The following is a 22,444-nucleotide window of genomic DNA, read 5'->3' on the forward strand; positions in this document are numbered from 1 at the left end:
CAGAGATACATGATAAGATCCTGTTTGCAGCCACCACTAGGGGGAGCTCCCTGTATACAGAGATACATGATAAGATCCTGTCTGCAGTCACCACTAGGGGGAGCTCCCTGTATACAGATACATGATAAGATCCTGTTTGCAGCCACCACTAGGGGGAGCTCCCTGTATACAGAGATACATGATAAGATCCTGTCTGCAGCCACCAGTAGGGGGAGCTCCCTGTATACAGAGATACATGATAAGATCCTGTCTGCAGCCACCACTAGGGGGAGCTCCCTGTATACAGAGATACATGATAAGATCCTGTCTGCAGCCACCACTAGGGGGAGCTCCCTGTATACAGAGATACATGATAAGATCCTGTTTGCAGCCACCACTAGGGGGAGCTCCCTGTATACAGAGATACATGATAAGATCCTGTCTGCAGCCACCACTAGGGGGAGCTCCCTGTATACAGAGATACATGATAAGATCCTGTCTGCAGCCACCAGTAGGGGGAGCTCCCTGTATACAGAGATACATGATAAGATCCTGTCTGCAGCCACCACTAGGGGGAGCTCCCTGTATACAGAGACACATGATAAGTTCCTGTTTGCAGTCACCACTAGGGGGAGCTCCCTGTATACAGAGATACATGATAAGATCCTGTTTGCAGCCACCACTAGGGGGAGCTCCCTGTATACAGAGATACATGATAAGATCCTGTCTGCAGTCACCACTAGGGGGAGCTCCCTGTATACAGATACATGATAAGATCCTGTCTGCAGTCACCACTAGTGAGAGCTCCCTGTATACAGAGATACATGATAAGATCCTGTTTGCAGCCACCACTAGGGGGAGCTCCCTGTATACAGAGATACATGATAAGATCCTGTCTGCAGTCACCACTAGGGGGAGCTCCCTGTATACAGATACATGATAAGATCCTGTCTGCAGTCACCACTAGTGGGAGCTCCCTGTATACAGATACATGATAAGATCCTGTCTGCAGTCACCACTAGTGGGAGCTCCCTGTATACAGAGATACATGATAAGATCCTGTTTGCAGCCACCACTAGGGGGAGCTCCCTGTATACAGATACATGATAAGATCCTGTCTGCAGCCACCACTAGGGGAGCTCCCTGTATACAGAGGTACATGATAAGATTCTGTCTGCAGTCACCACTAGGGTCTGCAGTCACCACTAGGGGGAGCTCCCTGTATACAGAGATACATGATAAGATCCTGTCTGCAGTCACCACTAGGGGGAGCTCCCTGTATACAGAGATACATGATAAGATCCTGTCTGCAGCCACCACTAGGGGGAGCTCCCTGTATACAGAGATACATGATAAGATCCTGTCTGCAGCCACCACTAGGGGGAGCTCCCTGTATACAGAGATACATGATAAGATCATGTCTGCAGCCACCACTAGGGCTAGCTCCCTGTATATAGAGATACATGATAAGATCCTGTCTGCAGCCACCACTAGGGGGAGCTCCCTGTATACAGAGATACATGATAAGATCCTGTCTGCAGTCACCACTAGGGGGAGCTCCCTGTATACAGAGATACATGATAAGATCCTGTCTGCAGCCACCACTAGGGGGAGCTCCCTGTATACAGAGATACATGATAAGATCCTGTTTGCAGCCACCACTAGGGGGAGCTCCCTGTATACAGAGATACATGATAAGATCCTGTCTGCAGCCACCACTAGGGGGCGCTCCCTGTATACAGAGATACATGATAAGATCCTGTTTGCAGCCACCACTAGGGGGGGCTCCCTGTATATAGAGATACAAGATAAGATTCTGTCTAAGATAAGGAACATATTTCGCTGTTTTTTGCTTCCTCTTTACATTACAGAATAGGCTTGGTGAATTGTCTCAGGTTTACATATTATACTATGGTGTCGCTGATATGTATATACAGATTAAATAAGAGTAAGGGTACCGTCACACTATACGATTTACCTACGATCACGACCAGCGATATGACCTGGCCGTGATCGTAGGTAAATCGTAGTGTGGTCGCTGGGGAGCTGTCACACAGACAGCTCTCCAGCGACCAACGATGCCGAGGTCCCTGGGTAACCAGGGTAAACATCGGGTAACTAAGCGCAGGACCGCGCTTAGTTACCCGATGTTTACCCTGGTTACAAGCGTTAAACTAAAAAAAAACAAACAGCACATACTTACATTCTGGTGTCCGTCAGGTCCCTTGCCGTCTCTGCTTCCCGCACTCAGTGACTGCCGGCCGTAAAGTGAAAGTGAAAGCACAGCCGCTGTGCTCTGCTTTCACTTTACGGCCGGCAGTCACAGTGCGGGAAGCAGAGACGGCAAGGGACCTGACGGACACCAGAATGTAAGTATGTGCTGTTTGTTTTTTTTTAGTTTAACGCTTGTAACCAGGGTAAACATCGGGTAACTAAGCGCGGTCCTGCGCTTAGTTACCCGATGTTTACCCTGGTTACAAGCGAACGCATCGCTGGATCGCATCGCTAGATCGGTGTCACACACACCGATCTAGCGATGACAGCGGGAGATCCAGCGATGAAAGAAAGTTCCATACGATCTGCTACGACGTACGATTCTCAGCAGGATCCCTGATCGCTGCTGCGTGTCAGACACAGCGATATCGTAACGATATCGCTGGAACGTCACGAATCGTACCGTCGTAGCGATCGAAATGTTATAGTGTGACGGTACCCTAAGGCACCATGGCAGCACTGTAGTTGTGGTTGTGGTTCTGAACTGGTAGTTTTATATAAGCAAAGTTAACCCCTTTACCACCGAAGGTGGTTTGCACATGAAGCCAATTCTGACCACTGTCTCTTTATGAGGTTAGAACTCTGGAACACTTCCATGGATCCCGGTGATTCTGACATTTTTTTTCGTGACATATTGTACTTCAGGATAGCGGTAAAATTTCTTCTTTAAATAATTAATAAGTAACATTTCCCACATGTCTACTTTATATCAGTACAAATTTGGAACCAACGTTTTTTTTTGTTAGGGAGTTATAAGGGTTAAAAGTGGACCAGCAATTTCTCATTTTTACAACACTATTTTTTAGCGACCACCTCACACTTGAAGCCACTTTGAGGGGTCTATATGATAGAAAATACCCAAAACTGACACCATTCTAAAAATTGCTCCCCTCAAGGTGTTCAAAACCACATTCAAGATGTTTATTAACCCTTCAGGTGTTTCACAGGAATTTTTGGAATGTTTAAAAAAAAAAAAATGAACATTTAACTTTTTTTCACAAATAATTTACTTCAGATCCAATTATTTTTAAATTTTACCAAGGGTAACAGGAGAAAATGGATCTCAAATTTGTTGTGCAATTTCTGTCTTGCCGATACCCCATATGTGGGGGGAAACTACCCTTCAGGCACAGTGCAAAGCTCAGAAGGGAAGAGGCGCCATATTGGAGTTCTGATTTTTCTGGAATGGTGTGAGGGGGCCATGTCACATTGGGAGAGCTCCTGAGGTGCCAGAACAGCAGAGACCCTCTATATATGAACTCGTTTTACAAACTACACTCCCCAATGAATTCATCTAGGGTTGCAGTGATCATATTGACACCACATGTGCCTCACAGAATTTTATACCACTGACCGGTGAAGAAATAATAAATTACATTTTTTACCATTAAAATGTTGTTTTAGTCCCAAGTTTTAATTTTTCTAAGGGCTAATAGGAAATTTTTTTACTACAAACTGAGGTCCATTTTTTCCTGAGTGCGCCAATACCCTACATGTAATCGGGAAATATTTTTCAGGCACAGTGCAAAGCTCAGAAGGGAAGGCACACCAGATTTTACTGTTATGGTTTGCAGGTGCCATAACCCACTGGGAGAGCCCCTGACGTGCGAGAACAGCAGAACCCCATTTTGGAAATTATACCCTTTGGGGAATTTATCTACAGGTGTAATGACGATTTTGACTCCATGGGTGTTTTCCAGAAACAGGCAGCAATGAATGTTGCCGAGTGAAAATTGCAAACTGCGTTGTAGTGACCAGTACGTTGTAGTGACCAGTATGTTGTAGTGACCAGTCTGTTGTAGTGACCAGTACGTTGTAGTGACCAGTACGTTGTAGTGACCAGTACGTTGTAGTAACCAGTACGTTGTAGTGACCAGTACGTTGTAGTGACCAGTACGTTGTAGTGACCAGTACGTTGTAGTAACCAGTACGTTGTAGTGACCAGTACGTTGTAGTGACCAGTACGTTGTAGTGACCAGTACGTTGTAGTGACCAGCATGTTGTAGTGACCAGTATGTTGTAGTGACCAGTACGTTATGTCCAGCTCATGCCTCTGGAGGCATGCACCCTTAAGTTAGGCGGGCTCTCATCACTTCAGAAATTCCAAACGTCGACTCTATATGTGGTTTAGGTACACTGTTGGGTTCAGAATGGATGGGGGCATTTGGATTTGGCAGCTGAGAATTTGCTGAATTTCTTTTGAGGGACGAGGAGCCATTTTGCTTTTCCAGAGCCTTTGTGCTACCAGTTACATGGAAGCCCCCTATATTTCCATTAACAGATCACAGACCTGAGTGGGGACTTGCTTTTTGTGTGGATTGAGTTGAAGCTTTTATTGGGAACATTTTACATAACGTTTGGGATCACAGTTATCCTGCGCTCTACGCTGAGCACTTACTTTGTGGTTTTCGTCTAAATCTCTGAGTGACGTGATTCAGATGAAACCCCCGAGGGATCCACTCACTATGAGGCAGCAGAGTTACTCTGGACTCCGTCTGGCCTCTGTTCAGCGGTGTCCTTCTTTTCAGAGGTGCATAAAACTAAAACTGTGGCCGACGGCACTTTTATGCAATCCTAAAAAGACAGACACCACCGAATCACAAGTCAGACAGCATCCACAGTGCCTACATCTGCCTCATTATAGGGAATCTTCGGCAGGGGGTTCCGTCTGAATCACATATTTTAGAGATTTACACAGAAACCTCGATGTAAGCGCTCAACGCAGTGCGCAGGATAAATATGCGTCGAGCCTTACTGCGATCTTTGGGAGGCAGAATGAAAAAAATCAACAGCAGGTGAAGAATTGGTTTTCATTATTTTTTATGCCGTTGGTCATGAGGTATAAGTGATTAGGTGACTTTCTTCTTCGGGTCGGTGCGATTACAGCGATACCACATTTATATTGGGTTTTTATGTTTGCCTGCTGTCACACACTAAAAGACGCATTTTATTGCAAAAAATAATTTTTGCATCACATTTTGAGAGCTGTAATTTTTCCATATTTTGGTCCACAGAGTCATGTGAGGTCTTGTTTTTTGCAGGATGAGCTGATATTTTTATTTTTACCATTTTCAGGCACATGACATTTTTTGATCGTTTTCTATTCCGTTTTTTAGGAGGCAGAATAAACAAAAACCAGCAATTTAGGAATTTCTATTTTTTTTTTTTTTTGGGGGGGGGGAGTTATGCTGTTCTGTGTGTGGTAACATTGATAAGACAGTTTTATTCAGGTCAGTATGATTACAGCGATACCACATTTACATTTTTTTTATGTTTTGGCAATTTTACACAATCGCTGGAATCAGCCTGGGCTGTTTTGCTGTTTCAATATAATCAGTGTTTTATCGGCAGGAAATTTTTTATCACTACAGGACTAGGTGCCTCGTGTCTCCTAGTCCAATCTTGCCTGGAATCATAGGTTTTATACATTTTGACTGATAACGTGTATATATCCTCATCCTGCTCTATTAGCTACAATTGAATCCAATATAGATAATGCACTGAACTCGACTGATACATTGCAGCAAAGCAGTGGATAGACCTGTGCGACTGCTGCTGAGTGCGGCCGCTGCTGAGTGCAGCTCATGGACTAGTCACAGTATTGAAGATGGTGAAGAGCAGAAGTTCCCTGGGGCTTTCCCCTGTGGCAGTATATATGTATCAGGGTGTCTATACGGTGATGACAGCATATTTGTGTCTATATGTTACGATCTATGTGTTGAGAACTGATTTTCTTCACTGCTGGTCCTCATTCCAGGTTTTGGTATGGGAGGGAGTCTCCGTTTCTTGTTCTCCCTCGTATTTTTACTAGTTCCACATTTCCCTTTATCTGCATTATGGAGCTGTGCTTCAGCTGCAGAGAAAAGGACGTCATAACCACAGTGAGCCCTTATTTGCCTAATATCTGCTGCTGCCCATCACTTCCCTAGAATGACAGCTAGCAGAGGTCTGGAAAATGGTGCGAAATTCAACGTCTAGTAGAAATGTGCAATTATTACAGGGCACAAACAAATAAATCATTGTAAAATCAGAAGTTAAGAAACTTCACAGCTTATTACAGTAGCTGATAAAATGCTGCTGTTTCTGAGGTGTGACATGGCGAGGCGTCCACCAGCTCCGTGTCACCTGCTACAGTCACATCCATGCTCAGATTGTGCTCTGATCGGCTCTGTCAGCAGTTCTGCAGCGAGCGCTGATGTTATGGGGCCTGTGGTTCTGGTCAAGGTTACAGTGACTGGGGATGTGCGCACAGGGAGGGAGCTCACAGAGGCAGTCAGGCTCCGCACTGGGCTAGAATACATTATAGGATACATTGCCCCCTCCAGAACACTGAGACCTCCCTGGTGCCAGGGTCTTCACCTGTAACATCACTGACTTCAGGAGAGCGTCAAAACGAACATACTAGATAAAGAGGGAGAAAACTTCTGAAGACGAAAATGTGCAGCAATTTACCGATCCTGAGACTGTATAGTAGTCTCAGGAAGGTGCTTTGCAGGTGGAGTGGGCGGCAAAGCTGCTTCTGCCATGAGGCAAAATACGATGCCACCCCCAGAAGTGGGGTTGCACTAGAGCCGGTCCAAAGCATACAGGTGGTCCCCTTCTTTCTGCATTTACGACTTTCAGACATGAAAACAATTGAAGACGCGAGCACTGTAAAAGACGGAGATAAGTGTTCATCAGCCCTCGCCCCGACGTCCAGCTACGTAATAAGGCCACCTCATGAAGCTGACCCCATCACACTGCCGCTGTCTCTGCTGCACTACAGGAGTGTACAGCGGCGGGGACGGGCAATGCTTTATGGAGCCAAGAAATAAGGACTTTGTGTCAGTGTGAGGAGACAGTATGGTGGAGCAGGGTGAGCATAGTATAGAGTGGGGGCAGCATGGGGAACAGTGGGGACAGTGTCGAGGGGGGGGGGGGGGGAGTGTGGAAATAGGGACAAGGTGAGGGAGTACAGTGTGAGGAACTGGCTGCATGGAGGGACAGTGTAGATGCAATGTATCATAAGAGGGGCAGTGTGGGGGTCATATTTTGTACAGTTAACAGTGAGGGGTGATGGTTTAGGTGCAGCATGTGCATATATTTTTATTTCAGGGGCATTAGAATTACACTTCGTTTTAAGGGCACTCTGTTGATATGTGCCGCAGAAGGACAGAGAAACCGGTTTTTACGTACCGGTAATAGGATTTTACAGAGTCCACGACAGCACCCATACGAGAGAGGGGATCCGCCCACCATCTGGACAGGAACCTACAGGATTTAAAGGGGCGGTCCCCCTCACCACTCCAGTTTGTGTTTCAGAGTATAAGGGACACCGCCATTGAGTTAGTACACAATCATAAATACTTAAACATTACTAAATACCATCACCTTCTAGAGAGTGACAATTAAAAGCACACCTTCCAATAGAGTGCAGGAAACCAGTGATTAACTACGGGGGGGAATGTGCGGGTGCTGTCGTGGACTCTGTAAAATCCTATTACCGGTACGTAAAAACCGGTTTTCCTATCGCCACGACAGCACCCATACGAGAGACTTTAAAAGACCAATCACCTGGGAGGGACTACAGCACTAAGTACTGAACGGCCAAAGTCTAAATTGGCCTTACATGATAGATCAAGACGGTAATGATTATAAAAGGTGGAAGGAGATGACCATGTTGCCGCCTTACATATCACGTCTATGGAGACGTCCGTTCTCTCCGCCCAGGATGAGGCCATGGCTCGGGTGGAGTGGGCCTTGATGCCTTCTGGTGGAATTTGACCTTTGGCAGTATAGGCAAGGCATATCGCATCTCTGATCCATCTGGCAATAGAGCCCTTTGTTACACTCGCCCCCTTCCTTGGATTCTGAAAGGAAACAAACAGAGCCCTACTCTGCCTCCAAGGTTCTGTTTTGTGCAGGTATTGTAATACTGCTCTTCTAACGTCTAGCATATGACATTTCTGCTCCTCTGCTGAAACTGGATTATCACAAAATGATGGTAAATATATTTCTTGACTTCTATGGAATTTAGAAGCTACCTTTGGCAGATATGCTGGATCCGGTTTTAAAACTAACCTATCCTGAAAGACCATTAGATAAGGAGGGTCTACCGACAACGCTTGCATATCACTCACTCTTCTAGCAGAAGTCAAGGCCACTAGCAGAGCCGTCTTTAAAGTTAAATTTTTAATGGAGACAGAATCTAATGGCTCAAAGGGGGGTTCTGTTAAAGCATCCAAAACCAAATTTAGATCCCATGGCGGTAATCTAATAATATGTACAGGGTTACTACGTTCCATAGCTCTCATGAATCTAGATACCCATCTATTTCCTGCCACATTGCTATTATATAATGCCCCCAGGGCAGATACCTGAACTCTAAGGCTATTTACCGCCAAACCCAATTCTCGGCCTTTCTGCAAGAATTCCAGAATAGCCGGAATTGGAATTTTATCCGTAAAGGGCTGTTGATAAAAGGCAAGGAATTTTTTCCAGATTTTACAGTAAATTTTAGTAGTGACTTCTTTCCGGCTACTTAAAAGGGTAGATATTAAAGCGTTAGAAAAACCCCTCCTTTTTAATAATTCCCTCTCAAATTCCATGCCGTCAAATGCAGAGATTCCACATTCGGATAACGAAATGGACCCTGAGAAAGGAGTTCCGGACTCACCGGCAACACCCAGGGGTCGGTCACGGACATTGCCCTGAGTAAGGAGAACCATGCCCTTCTGGGCCAGAAGGGGGCAATTAGGATTACTCTCGCCCCCTCCTTCCTGATCTTCCTGAGAACTAGAGGGATCAGACATAGTGGGGGAAATGCGTAGGCTAGAGGGAAATCCCAATGAATCTGAAGGGAGTCTACTACAGAAGGTTTGTCCGCTACCCGAAGGGATGCAAACTTCTTGGTTTGTCTGTTTTCCCTCGTAGCAAACAGATCTATAACAGGTAACCCCCAGAGACCCACTATCTGTTTGAAAACTAGCCGATTTAGGACCCACTCTCCCTGACGCAGAGAATGACGGCTGAGGTAATCTGCCTCTATGTTGTGTTCTCCTCGTATGTGAACCGCTGAAAGAGAATGAAAATGAGCTTCGGCTATGTTGAATATGTCTGCGGTGGTGATCATCAGAGACTTTGACCTCGTTCCTCCCTGATGGTTGAGATATGCGACCACTGTCGTGTTGTCCGACTGAACTCTTACATGCGAGCCCCGCAGGAACGGTAGCCATCTGAGCAGGGTATTTTTTTACTGCCATAAGCTCTTTCCAATTTGAGGATCTTTGGGCCTCTAAGCGAGACCATTGTCCTTGAGCCCAAACCTCTCCTATGTGAGCTCCCCATCCTATTGGACTGGCATCGGTTGTGACCGTGTTGTCTGGAACTATTTCCCAATGTACCCCTTTTGCCAGATGTTCCATATTTAGCCACCATTCTAGACTCTTTAGAGTGGTGGTAGATAGCTTGAGTCTTCCGCTTAAGTGACCTTGAAGACTCCTCTCTGTATCCAGGACCTGGGCTTGCAATATCCGAGTGTGGAATTGAGCCCACTGAACAGCCGGTATGCATGATGTTAACGATCCCAATAGGGACATTGCGTCTCTTAAGGTCAGATCCGGTTTCTTTATCACAGCCCTGACTTTGTGTATAATCTTCTGCTTCTTTTCCTCTGGAAGAAAACACAGCTGATGTTCTGAATTTAGCAAAATACCCAGGAAAATCTGATTTGTTGATGGGTTTAGTTTTGACTTCTCTAAGTTGACCAGCCAACCTAGGTCCTGTAGGGAAGATATTATACAGTTTAGGCGATCTTTACACTGAACAACCGAATTACCCACTACTAGGAAGTCATCCAAGTAGGGTATAACTAATGTATCCTGTTCTCTGATATGAGCCATTACTTCCGCAATGACTTTAGTAAACACTCTTGGCGCCATAGATAATCCAAATGGCATTGCCGTAAACTGAAAGTGCCTGACCTGATTGTTTAAGCACACCGCCATTCTGAGGAACCGTTGGTGATCTTCGTGAATGGGCAGATGGTAGTACGCATCTTTTAGATCCAGGACTGTCATATAACACCTGGGAAAAAGAAGTTTAGTCGCTGATTTAATTGATTCCATCTTAAAAGCATGGTATTGTAGGAATTTGTTCAGTTTCCGTAAATTTATGATGGTTCAAAAGGAACCATCAGGTTTGGAGATTAAAAATAAAGGGGAATAGAATCCTTCCCCCTCCTGCTCTTTTGGAACCTCTACAATAACTTCTTTCTGTCTCAGTGTCTGAATCTCTTTTTCCAGGGCCTTCTGTTGGTCTAAGGAACCAGGGGCAGTCAATATATAATAATTTGAAGGTTTTTCCAGGAACTCTAATCTCAATCCTGACCTAATTATACCCAGGATCCAATTACTGGAAGTTATTCTGGCCCACTGAGTATAGAAATGTTTTAGTCTGCCCCCTACAGGAAGATTTGAATTAACGATAGTTTCACCTACGTCTTGAGGAAGATGATGTATTGAAGTCTGAACTTCTCTTCTTCGGCTCTGGTGCCTCCCAATTTCGGGCTGAGTAGGGTCTCCGGTACGGGAAGCGTCTCTTGAAGGTATTCCTAAAGGTGGGATTGAACACTTTAGGAAAACCTCTATTCCTATCCTCAGCCTTAGCTAGGATGTCATCTAGCACCGGGCCAAATAAGTACTCACCCCTGCATGGAATGGTACATAGTTTAGCTCTAGCCTGTGCGTCTCCTTTCCAGGTTTTAAGCCATAAAGCCCGCCGGGCAGCATTTGAAAGTCCTGCTGATCTGGCCGCCAGTTTCAAGGTATCCACCGAGGCATCCGCCAAATACGCCACACCATCCCGAATCTGGGACAGTGAATCCAGCAACTTATCACGAGGTATTTTAGTTTTAAGCTGCTCCTCCAGCTGCGCTACCCAGACCATAACTGATCTGGCTGTGCAGGTACCTGCGATTGCTGGTTTAAAAGCACCTGACGATGCTTCCCAAACTTTTTTAAGAAACATGTCTGCTTTCCTATCCGAAGGGTCTTTCAGAAGACCTACATCCTCCAGTGGTAAGGTGCCTGATTTAGATGTGGAGGCCACAGCCGCATCCACTTTAGGTATTTTCACCCACTCTGCTAGGACTTTATCATCAAAAGGGTACCTTCTCTTTGCTGATGATGGTAGGAAACCCTTATCCTGTTTGTCCCACTCACGCTTAATAAGGTCCTTCACAGTATCTACCACAGGAAACGATTTACGGCTTCTCTGGCACAACCCTGCAAACATTAAGTCCTGGGTTGACCTTGGCTCTTTGTTCTCTACAACCCCCATGGTTGTGCGAACTGCCTTAACCAGTACGTCCGTTCCATCTACTGAAAAACAAGGTCTCCCTTCTTCGTCCGAAGAGGACGGTGATGATGAACGTGAGCATTCACCTTCCTGCAACGACGGACTGGATCCTGGTGATACTTCCCTGGATCTCTCATGCCGACTGCTTCTAAGGGAACAATCAATTTCCTCCCTTATAACTGCTCTGAGATCTGATGCACGAAGGGGAGCCTCTTCTTCTAAGGTCTGGCAAATACAAGTTTGGCAGAGCCTTTTCTGATAACTATCAGGTAAGGGAACTGTACATAGGGCACATTGCCTGTGCTTAGATTTGGCTGATTTCTTTGCCTAAAACAAAGCACAATGACAGACAGACTATATCAGCTACCAGGTGATTTTCGTCATGACACTCACCAAGGCTGAACTGAGCAGTACCGGTCTCTGAGGGGAATCCGTATGTGACGTTGAGGCACCCGCATGCTGCTGCCCCCGTACCACACTGCTGCTGCTTTTGGAGCGGCTGCTGTCGCTCTTCTTGCTCTGGTCAGGCACCTCCACCTGAAGGTGCTCTGTGTCCGCAACCGAGGACATTTCTTTGCCGCACGTTGCTCTGCAGCCTCTGCCGCTTAATACCAGCAGCCGCGCCTCCTCCCCCAGCCTCCCCCGGAAGTCCTACCTTCCACTTCCGGGTCATCGGTATGAAGGGACGCTGAGCCAGCTGCGCTCACGCGACCCAGGGCGGCACTGCCCGACCCCTGGGATCGCATCCGTACGGCCAGACGAGGAGGGGTCTGAAAAAGAACACCCCCGACGCTGCTTCCAGAGTCCCCGATTCTGCCGTTCTCAAGGATACCGCGCAGAGGCCTGGTGGACCTGGGTAAGAGACATCCTGCAGGGTCCTACCATCCGGACAGGAACCCAAACTGGAGTGGTGAGGGGGACCGCCCCTTTAAATCCTGTAGGTTCCTGTCCAGATGGTGGGCGGATCCCCTCTCTCGTATGGGTGCTGTCGTGGCGATAGGAAAAAGGTGAGTCCGCAGAGATGAGCTGCAGGTGTCTGGACTACATAGAGACAAAAGGGGTGCAAATAACTCCAATCCGGTATGCCCCTCAGTCTGATGATGGCTGGTAACAACTCCCAGTATCTCCTTACTTCTGCCAAAGACATACTGGGAGTTGTAAGTTTATGCGATATAAGTGTATATGGCGGAACAACTTGAAATTGCAGTTCATCGTTGTACTAAGCTTGATGATGTATTCATCTTCTGATACTAAATCTGGAGCAGTCTTCATGTACTGATTAATAAAGCACCAGAACCACCATAAATAAATCAAGCACCAGAATCACCATGTCCAGATGGTAGCTCTGATGTTGTATTCATGTACTCGTGTTGGTTCTGGTGCTGTATTAATGTACTCATGGTGGTTCTCGTGCTGTATTCATGTACTCGTGTTGGTTCTGGTGCTGTATTCATGTACTCATTGTGGTTTTGGTGCTGTATTCATATACTCATGGTGGTTCTCGTGCTGTATTCATGTACTCATTGTGGTTTTGGTGCTGTGTTCATGGATTGATTGTGGTTCTGGTGCTGCGTTCACATACTGAAGGTTGTTCTGGTGCTGCGTTCATGTGTTGAAGCTTATTGTGCTGTATTCATGCTCTAATGATGGTTTTGATGCTCTATTTCTCTACTGATGATGATGGTTGTGAAGCTGTATTCCTGTATTGTTACTGGTTCTGATTTTGACCACATGCGGCAATCCATGACTTGTCAGATTAAGTACTACATGGCTGTTAGTAAGGTCTTGTACTATCTGACAAGTTAAGGATTACTACATCTGTTTTTATGTTAGGATAATTAAACCTTTGCATTTGAAGACCCACAAGATTGACATTTTGGCTCTCCTGTGCCACAGGCTGCGTTTCATTGCAGATTGTGATTTGTCTACAGAAGATGCCGTTGAGGATCCTGCTCTATCCGGTCTCACCATATTGATTGGTTTGGCCTTGTGTGGGGGGGGATCTAGATTGTATTGGCTAGAGCTCCCCCTAGTGGAAGCACCTCGGATTGCAGAGCAGAATATTCGTGTTTCACCGGATGTGGCCCCTTTAATACGGAATGGCGATCTGACAGGACGCCCAGATTTTATAATACAGATTTATTTCCATTTCTTACATTTATACTGAAAGCAGCCAAATGTCTCATACTGCATGAAGGCGGGTATACATAATGCGTCGGTGCCTCCGCCAGCTGGAGGCGCCGTGTGGTCCTGCGGACATACGCGGTGCGCGCTCGCCGGCTGACATGCTAGCGCAAGCTATACGTTATTAGGTCTCGTCGGCTCCTCGTCTACCGTCCTGGGGGCTGTGGGATACGGCGGTCGGGGGGATTCTGACCAAACAAATCTTTCCTTATAAAGAAAATAAATCTATGTACAAGACATAAATATATAAATATCTATAGTATAAAAATAGACTCCGTTTATTTCTCTGCTGCACGGGGGACGAACGAGCCGGAAGACGCAATATTACCGAGAGCGGCGGCCATATTGGAAAGGTCACGTGGGCCCCTGAGCACGTTTACAAGGGTCCCCGATCTGTCTGCTGGTTCAGGGTCTCCGCTGCAGTGCATCGTGGGAGATGTAGCGCTCACACCTAGCAAAGCATCATGGGAGCGGAGCTGACTGACGACACACTGGTGAGCACAGGTGTGGGACGAGGTCACGCTCTCAGTAGGATCAGGTATTTCGGCTCAGTCGTCCCCCGTTATAGTCCATGATTGGGTCCATTAGGTGGCCGGTCCCTGGGACGTGTGCCGGCCGGGTCGGTCTTCTGTCTCGCTGCTCTGTGCTGGGACATGATGGAACTGGGGGTCCGTGGGGGAATTCGGCACCACCGGACTCTCCGCCATCTCTGCCGGGGGCAGGAAGTACGAGCAGTCTGCCATAAAGAAAGGACAGAGATGAACAGCGGTGGTCTACTGCTCCCTGTTATCAGCCATTTCAGGCCCTTATTACGTCATGTCGCGTATCTCCAGTGTTGAGAGCCTCATTGCGTGGCATACGTTACCTTGGCATAGCGGGCTCTCGGTGGGCACGGACAGGATGGGGAATGTCTGGCTGGGGTCCGGTATTCGGGGGGACGCTTGGTCCTCGGGTGGGGGGATCTCTCCGTAGGGAGGAGCTCTGTCCTGATCGCACAAGTCGCACATTACGGTCACATCGCTGCTCTGCCGCTCGTACAACCTATAAAGAAAAATACTGGAACGTTATATCACAACACCCCCCCCTACAGCACAGTGAGGACCCCCCAATATCAGCGCTCATCATATATCAGACCCCCGTGTACTGTAAGGAGATCACAGCATGGACTGGGCAGATTGGATTATACACCCATTTACTCACTCTGGGGGGTGGAGGTCCGTGGGCTCAGGGGGTCCGGAGTCATTCTCCAGCAGCGTACTGGCCTCGTCCTGGTTACAGAAGACATGATGGAATATATTCAGCAAAGATCTGCCGATCCCTGCTGTTACCCATGGCTGTAGTCTCCTCCAAAGCTGTAAGTGCAGCTCTGGCTGTGACTGGAGGACGGTGGGTGCCATTGCTCACCTTGTGCAGCGTCTCGGAGGTGTAGTCTCTTTGCTTGCCACCCGGATGCAGCAGTTTAGCAGGACAGTTGCCATTCATCACAGACCCATTAGAGTAAGGGATGGTGCTGATGGCCGGGGCCCCTCGGAGCGGCACCATCGTGTACTGGCAGGAGGAGGAGGGGTTCAGGAGTCCTGTGCTGGGAAATGTCACGTCTGTTTGCTCTGCAAAGAAAATAAAAACATGGAGGTGAAAATGGTGACAAACTCCAGAGCGTTCATCTGCACTCAACGCGTTCAAGATCATTCATACCATCCAAACATGCTCGAGAACGTCCACACCCACCTGACATGCTCCAGAACGTCCACACCCACCCGACATGCTCCAGAACTTCCCTATCCACCTAACATGCTCGAGAACGTCCACACCCACCCGACATGCTCCAGAACTTCCCTATCCACCTAACATGCTCCAGAAGGTCCACACCCACCCGACATGCTCCAGAAGGTCCACACCCACCCGACATGCTCCAGAACGTCCACACCCACCCGACATGCTCCAGAACGTCCACACCCACCCGACATGCTCCAGAACTTCCCTATCCACCTAACATGCTCCAGAAGGTCCACACCCACCCAACATGCTCCAGAACGTCCACACCCACCCAACATGCTCCAGAACGTCCACACCCACCCGACATGCTCCAGAACTTCCCTATCCACCTAACATGCTCCAGAAGGTCCACACCCACCCGACATGCTCCAGAACTTCCCTATCCACCTAACACTCTCCAGAACGTCCACACCCGACATGCTCCAGAACGTCCACACCCATCCAACATGCTTCAGAACGTCCACACCCACCCAACATGCTCCAGAACGTCCACACCCACCCAACATGCTCCAGAAGGTCCCTATCCACCTAACATGCTCCAGAAGGTCCACACCCACCCAACATGCTCCAGAAGGTCCACACCCACCCGACATGCTCCAGAACTTCCCTATCCACCTAACATGCTCCAGAAGTTCCACACCCATCCGACATGCTCCAGAACGTCCACACCCACCCGACATGCTCCAGAACTTCCCTATCCACCTAACATGCTCCAGAAGGTCCACACCCACCCAACATGCTCCAGAACGTCCACACCCACCCAACATACTCCAGAAGGTCCACACCCACCCAACATGCTCCAGAACGTTCACACCCACCCGACATGCTCCAGAACTTCCCTATCCACCTAACATGCTCCAGAACGTCCACACCCACCCAACATGCTCCAGAAGGTCCACACCCACCCAACATGCTCCAGAAGGTCCACACCCACCCAACATGCTCCAGAACGTCCACACCCACCCAACATGCTCCAGAACGTCCACACCCACCCAACATGCTCCAGAACTTCCCTATCCACCTAACATGCTCCAGAAGGTCCACACCCATCCGACATGCTCCAGAACGTCCACACCCACCCGACATGCTCCAGAACTTCCCTATCCACCTAACATGCTCCAGAAGGTCCACACCCACCCAACATGCTCCAGAACGTCCACACCCACCCAACATACTCCAGAACGTCCACACCCACCCAACATGCTCCAGAACTTCCCTATCCACCTAACATGCTCCAGAAGTTCCACACCCATCCGACATGCTCCAGAACGTCCACACCCACCCGACATGCTCCAGAACTTCCCTATCCACCTAACATGCTCCAGAAGGTCCACACCCACCCAACATGCTCCAGAACGTCCACACCCACCCAACATACTCCAGAAGGTCCACACCCACCCAACATGCTCCAGAACGTCCACACCCACCCAACATGCTCCAGAACGTTCACACCCACCCGACATGCTCCAGAACTTCCCTATCCACCTAACATGCTCCAGAACGTCCACACCCACCCAACATGCTCCAGAAGGTCCACACCCACCCAACATGCTCCAGAAGGTCCACACCCACCCAACATGCTCCAGAACGTCCACACCCACCCAACATGCTCCAGAACGTCCACACCCACCCAACATGCTCCAGAACTTCCCTATCCACCTAACATGCTCCAGAAGGTCCACACCCATCCGACATGCTCCAGAACGTCCACACCCACCCGACATGCTCCAGAACTTCCCTATCCACCTAACATGCTCCAGAAGGTCCACACCCACCCAACATGCTCCAGAACGTCCACACCCACCCAACATGCTCCAGAAGGTCCACACCCACCCAACATGCTTCAGAACGTCCATATCCACCTAACGCTTTCCAGAACGTCTACACCCACCCAACATGCTCCAGAACGCCCTTTCCACCCAACATGCTCCAGAACGTCCCTTTCCACCCAACATGCTCCCGAATATGTCCCTATCCACCCAACATGCTCCAGAACGCCCTTTCCACCCAACATGCTCCAGAACGTCGCTATCCACCCAACATGCTCCAGAACGTTCCTATCCACCTAACGCTCTCCAGAACGTCCCTATCCACCCAACACACTCCAAAACGTACATATCCACATGACTTGCTCTGGAATTTTCATATTCACTTAACATGCTCCAGAACATCCATGTCCACCCAACATGCTGTAGAAAGTCCCTATCCACCCGGAATGCTCAGGAATATTCATATTTCCCCAACATGCTGCAGGAAAAAAAAGTATTTAGTCAGCCACCAATTGTGCAAGTTCTCCCCCTGATAAAGATGAGAGCGGCCTGTAATTGACATCATACGTGACCACAACTCAGAGTCACAATGAGAAAACAAATCCAGGAAATCACCTTGTCTGATTTGGGAAGATTTATTTTGCAAATTATGGTGGAAAATAAGTATTTGGTCATTAACAAAAGTTCATCTCAATATTTTGTTATATTTCCTTTGTTGGCAATGACAGAGGTCAGACATTTTCTGTAGGTCTTCACACGGTTGGCGCACACTGTTGGTGGTATGTTGGCCCATTCCTCCATGCAGATCTCCTCTAGAGCAGTGATGTGTTGGGCCTGTCACTGGGCAACACGGACTTTCAACTCCCTCCAAAGGTTTTCTCTGGAGTTGAGATCTGGAGACTGGCTAGGCCACTCCAGGACCTTCATATGCTTTTTAAGAAGCCACTCCGCTGCCCTGGCGGTGTGCTTGGGATCATTATTATGCTGAAAGATCCATCCACGTTTCATCTTCAATGCCCTTGCTGATGGAAGGAGGTTTGCACTCAAAATCTCACGATACATGGCCCCATTCATTCTTTCATGTACACGGATCAGTCGTCCTGGTCCCTTTGCAGAGAAACAGCCCCAAAGAATGATGTTGCCACCCCCATGCTTCACAGTAGGTATGGTGTTCTTTGGATGCAACTCAGCATTCTGTTTCCAAATACGACCAGTTTTGTTTCTACCAAACAGTTCTACTTTGGTTTTATCAGACCATATGACATTCTCCCAATACTCTTCTGGATAATTCAATTGCTCTCTAGCAAACTTCAGACGGGCCCGGACATGTACTGGCTTAAGCAGGGGGACACGTCTGGCAGTGCAGGATCTGAGTCCCTGGCGGTGTAGTGTGGTACTGACGGTAGCGGTAGCCTTTCTTACGGTGGTCCCAGCTCTATGCAGGTCATTCATTAGGTCCCCCGCGTGGTTCTGGAATTTCTGCTCACCGTTCTTGTGATCATTTTGACCCCATGGGGTGAGATCTTGCGTGGAGCCCCAGTTCGAGGGAGATTATCAGTGGTCTTGTATCTCTTCCATTTTCTTATTATTCCTACCACAGTCTATTTCATCACACCAAGCTGCTTGCCTATTGCAGATTCAGTCTTCCCAGCCTGGTGCAGGGCTACAATTTTGTTTCTGGTGTCCTTCGACAGCTCTTTGGTCTTCACCATAGTGAAGTTTGGCGTGTGACTGAGGCTGTGGACAGGTGTCTTTTATACTGATAACAAGTTCAAACAGGTGCCCTTACTACAGGTAATGAGTGGAGGACAGAGGAGCCTCTCAAAGAAGAAGTTACAGGTCTGTGAGAGCCAGAGATCTTGCATGTTTTTAGGTGACCAAATACTTATTTTCCACCATAATTTACAAAATAAATCTTGACAAATCAGACAAGGTGATTTTCTGGATTTGTTTTCTCATTGTGACGCTCATAGTTATGGTCTACCTATTATGTCAATTACATGCCTCTCTCATCTTTTTAAGTGGGAGAACTTGCACAATTGGTGGCTGACTAAATACTTTTTTTTCCCCCACTGTTTGTCCACCCATCACACTGCAGGACATCCCTATCCACCCACCATGCTCAGGAATTTTCATATTCACCCAAGATGATTCAGAACTAGTGATGAGTGGTCGTGCTGGCATAAGGTGTTACCTGAAAATGCTCTGGTGCCTATCTGTTAGCCACGATACATGCAGGGATTGCCCGTTTGTTATACAATCCCGGCATATGTTTTGGCTGTCTAACACCATGAGACATGCAGCCGTGGGGACTCTAACATATTATTCGAGCATTCCGAAGACACTTGGTTAGCACCAGAGCATCTTCAGATATCACCTTATCCCAGCACATTTCCTCATCAATATTCAGAACGTTCATATCCAAACATGATCCAATGTGTTCCTATTCACCCAGCACGATCCTGAACATTCTTATCCACCCGACATGCTCTAAACCGTCCATATCCAAATAACATTCTCAAAAACTTTCATATCTCCTCCGTATGCCCTTTAGCGCTTATATCCACATGTTCTAGATCTTTCGTATCTACAAATCAGACCAGTCGGTACATACAAGATTCTAGAAATGTAACATTTTGAATGTGACCCTGCAGACACTTACTTTGCTTGGACAGCGCCCTCCACAGGCAGATAGGGGTGAAAGCGACAATCAAAAGAACTATGGAGCCCAGAACTACCCCCACAATCAGATACGGCAAGTCACTGGATCTCGCCACCGTGGCGGTTCCAAGAGGCCCATTTCTGTTGGGTGGCAGCTGCGGTGATGGCACGGCAGGCAGCGGTTGACGACCTCCTTGAGTAGAAGACTTCCGAGCTGTAAGTAAAGAGAACTAGTTGATGATGACTCTCACCGATACCAGAGCCGGCACCCTAGGATGGATCCCACTATTGGTGCCCTCCATTACAAATCATTCCATATTATCTGGCCTGTTAGTAGTCAGTCATGTCAGTGAGGCACGAGGTACATGGTGCCTCACTTTCCACTGAGGGTAATACCGGATGCCATAATTACCTTTAGTTTCGCAGATCATGACGTTACTGAACTCGCTCTCGCCACCCTTATTATAACATTGCATCTTGATATCATAGGAGGTTTCGGGCTGAAGATCGGTGATGGAGTGCCAGTAACGGTCACCTGGAATGAGGGAGTGACATTTGCAGGTGTAAATGTACAGATGGACATAAGAGAGGCGTATAAATGTACAGTAAAACCATGGGAGCAAGAAAACAGCGCCCCTAATGGAGAATACTAGCATCACGGTATAACATACAGAGTGATCCCGCGACAGATCTGGTGGTACGTGTGGGCAGTGGAGGAAATCGCCACTCACCTTCCACCATGTCCTTCTTGTAGTCGCTGTCATTGTCGCTGTCCGTGGGGCGATAATAGATGTAGAAGCCGTGAATGGGGGTGTTGTTGTTACTCGCCGGGAAGTACTACAGAAAGAAGAAAGACTAGACTATGACTACATAGATGATGAGAGTTATAGTCTTCATTATATGAAACTAGGGAGCAGCACACGTGTGCACCCCACCCCCCCATCACAACCGGGCAGGACACTTACCACCCATTTCAGCATAATGGTGGTCTCGTTGACGGCTTCAGTGAAAGTGATATACGGTCCGGTGACCGGACGCTCGTAGTTGCGGTTGCTGTACCCCGACACCATGTAGGGCTTGGAGGGCGCACTAGGCTGACTTTCTCCTAAGATATTCAGTGCCCTCACCCTGAATCTGTAGCCGGTTCCTGAAGAAGGAAAATAATCAAGACAATAAGACACCTGGTAGCTTCATCATGTAATATGGCCAAGGTAGGATGATGACAATGTCAAAAAAAATTGAAAGATTTTCCAAAATTTCCACTGGAAATCTCTTCGTATCCCCGAAACGCAACAAGGCCCTGGTCTAATGGTGATGTCAGCAGCCCGTGGTCAGTAGAAGGGAGCCCTGAAAACCTCCTCGCTGTGATTTCATGGTTGAGGTGCAATACATGCATGACGTCACACCGGGCGATCAGAAGAACGCCGGCAATGTCGACGGGTAGGGAGAGGTTCACAGTGTTTCCAAGCAGGTCAATATGATCGTCACTGTAGGAGTTCAGTCCATAGAGGCTGCTCAGTTCGGGCGTCACCCTATAAACCTTCAAGACTTTGTCACCTACTGCAAAAACGTGCATGCCTCCCTTACCTTTCTCAAGCTCTGATATTTCCACGGACAGCCGGGATGGCGGGATATCACTGGTGGCCAGGATCCAGTCTCCAGGCTGCTTCAGCTTCTTATACTCTACTCGGAAAGACTGAATGGGGAATCCACCATTGCCTCTCGGGATCCACGTCACAAACACGGACGTCTCTGAAGCCATGGAGATAGTGGGTCGGTCCGGAGCCTCAGGAGCTGTAATCAGAATGGAAATTGCTCCATTGTTCCACATTGATTTTGTTATTGGCCAAGACTCATCGTCATTTATCAGTTTACTTACGGGATAGCCGGTTGTTGTCGGGCTGGATGCTGCTGACGGTGCTTGTCCCAGGATCATCCTTCTGGATTTGAACCTCTTTACTGGCAATGATCTCTGGTTTTGGACGTCGACCTACAAATTAAAAAAAAAAAAAAAATCAATTATTATTTCATGACCACAGTTTCACTAAAAATTTGGCGATAAGCACCAAAAATCAGGGCAAGTCACCTGTCCGAAAGGTCATCATGGCCGTCTGTCCTTCCCCAGCGCAGTTATATGCTGCCATCTCCACTTCATACAAGCTGCCAGGGTCCAATTTGGTGAGTATTTGCCGATGCTGCGTTCCAGGAACACGGGACACCGTCCATTCATCTGTGGCATTGACCACCTGGTGCAAAGTATGGAAATGTCAGATGGGAAATATGAAGACAAGATCTGCTCTGGTGACCCCAACCGTTCAGTAGAACTTTTGAAGGGACCAGGGTGAGGGCATGGAGCTGTGCCAGGTTCCTCTACACCTTTGTTTTATTAATGAGGTGGGGTTCAAAGGTTACGATCCACTAAAACCATCACCAGTTGTTTTATAAAACCAAAAGTTATAAATTTG

At 47.7% G+C, this 22,444-nt stretch overlaps 1 protein-coding gene across 1 annotated transcript in view; it reads right to left on the reverse strand.

The window, feature by feature from the left end:
* Positions 1-13,709: 13,709 nt before the first annotated feature.
* The window catches only part of BOC (BOC cell adhesion associated, oncogene regulated), a 75,949-nt gene continuing 67,214 nt past the window's right edge, over positions 13,710-22,444 (reverse strand). Inside the window, exons 9-19 of the mRNA XM_069760526.1 lie at positions 22,066-22,225; positions 21,859-21,969; positions 21,567-21,773; positions 20,945-21,126; positions 20,711-20,816; positions 20,392-20,514; positions 19,981-20,193; positions 15,178-15,380; positions 14,974-15,041; positions 14,639-14,814; positions 13,710-14,509 (exon numbers count right to left, since the gene is read on the reverse strand). Of these exons, the coding sequence (XP_069616627.1) occupies positions 14,358-14,509; positions 14,639-14,814; positions 14,974-15,041; positions 15,178-15,380; positions 19,981-20,193; positions 20,392-20,514; positions 20,711-20,816; positions 20,945-21,126; positions 21,567-21,773; positions 21,859-21,969; positions 22,066-22,225 (1,701 nt within the window). The 3' untranslated portion in view covers positions 13,710-14,357. The remainder of the gene's footprint in view (positions 14,510-14,638; positions 14,815-14,973; positions 15,042-15,177; positions 15,381-19,980; positions 20,194-20,391; positions 20,515-20,710; positions 20,817-20,944; positions 21,127-21,566; positions 21,774-21,858; positions 21,970-22,065; positions 22,226-22,444) is intronic.

The sequence above is a fragment of the Ranitomeya imitator genome, chromosome 3 (genome assembly GCF_032444005.1).
Source record: "Ranitomeya imitator isolate aRanImi1 chromosome 3, aRanImi1.pri, whole genome shotgun sequence".
Classification (NCBI taxonomy): domain Eukaryota; kingdom Metazoa; phylum Chordata; class Amphibia; order Anura; family Dendrobatidae; genus Ranitomeya; species Ranitomeya imitator.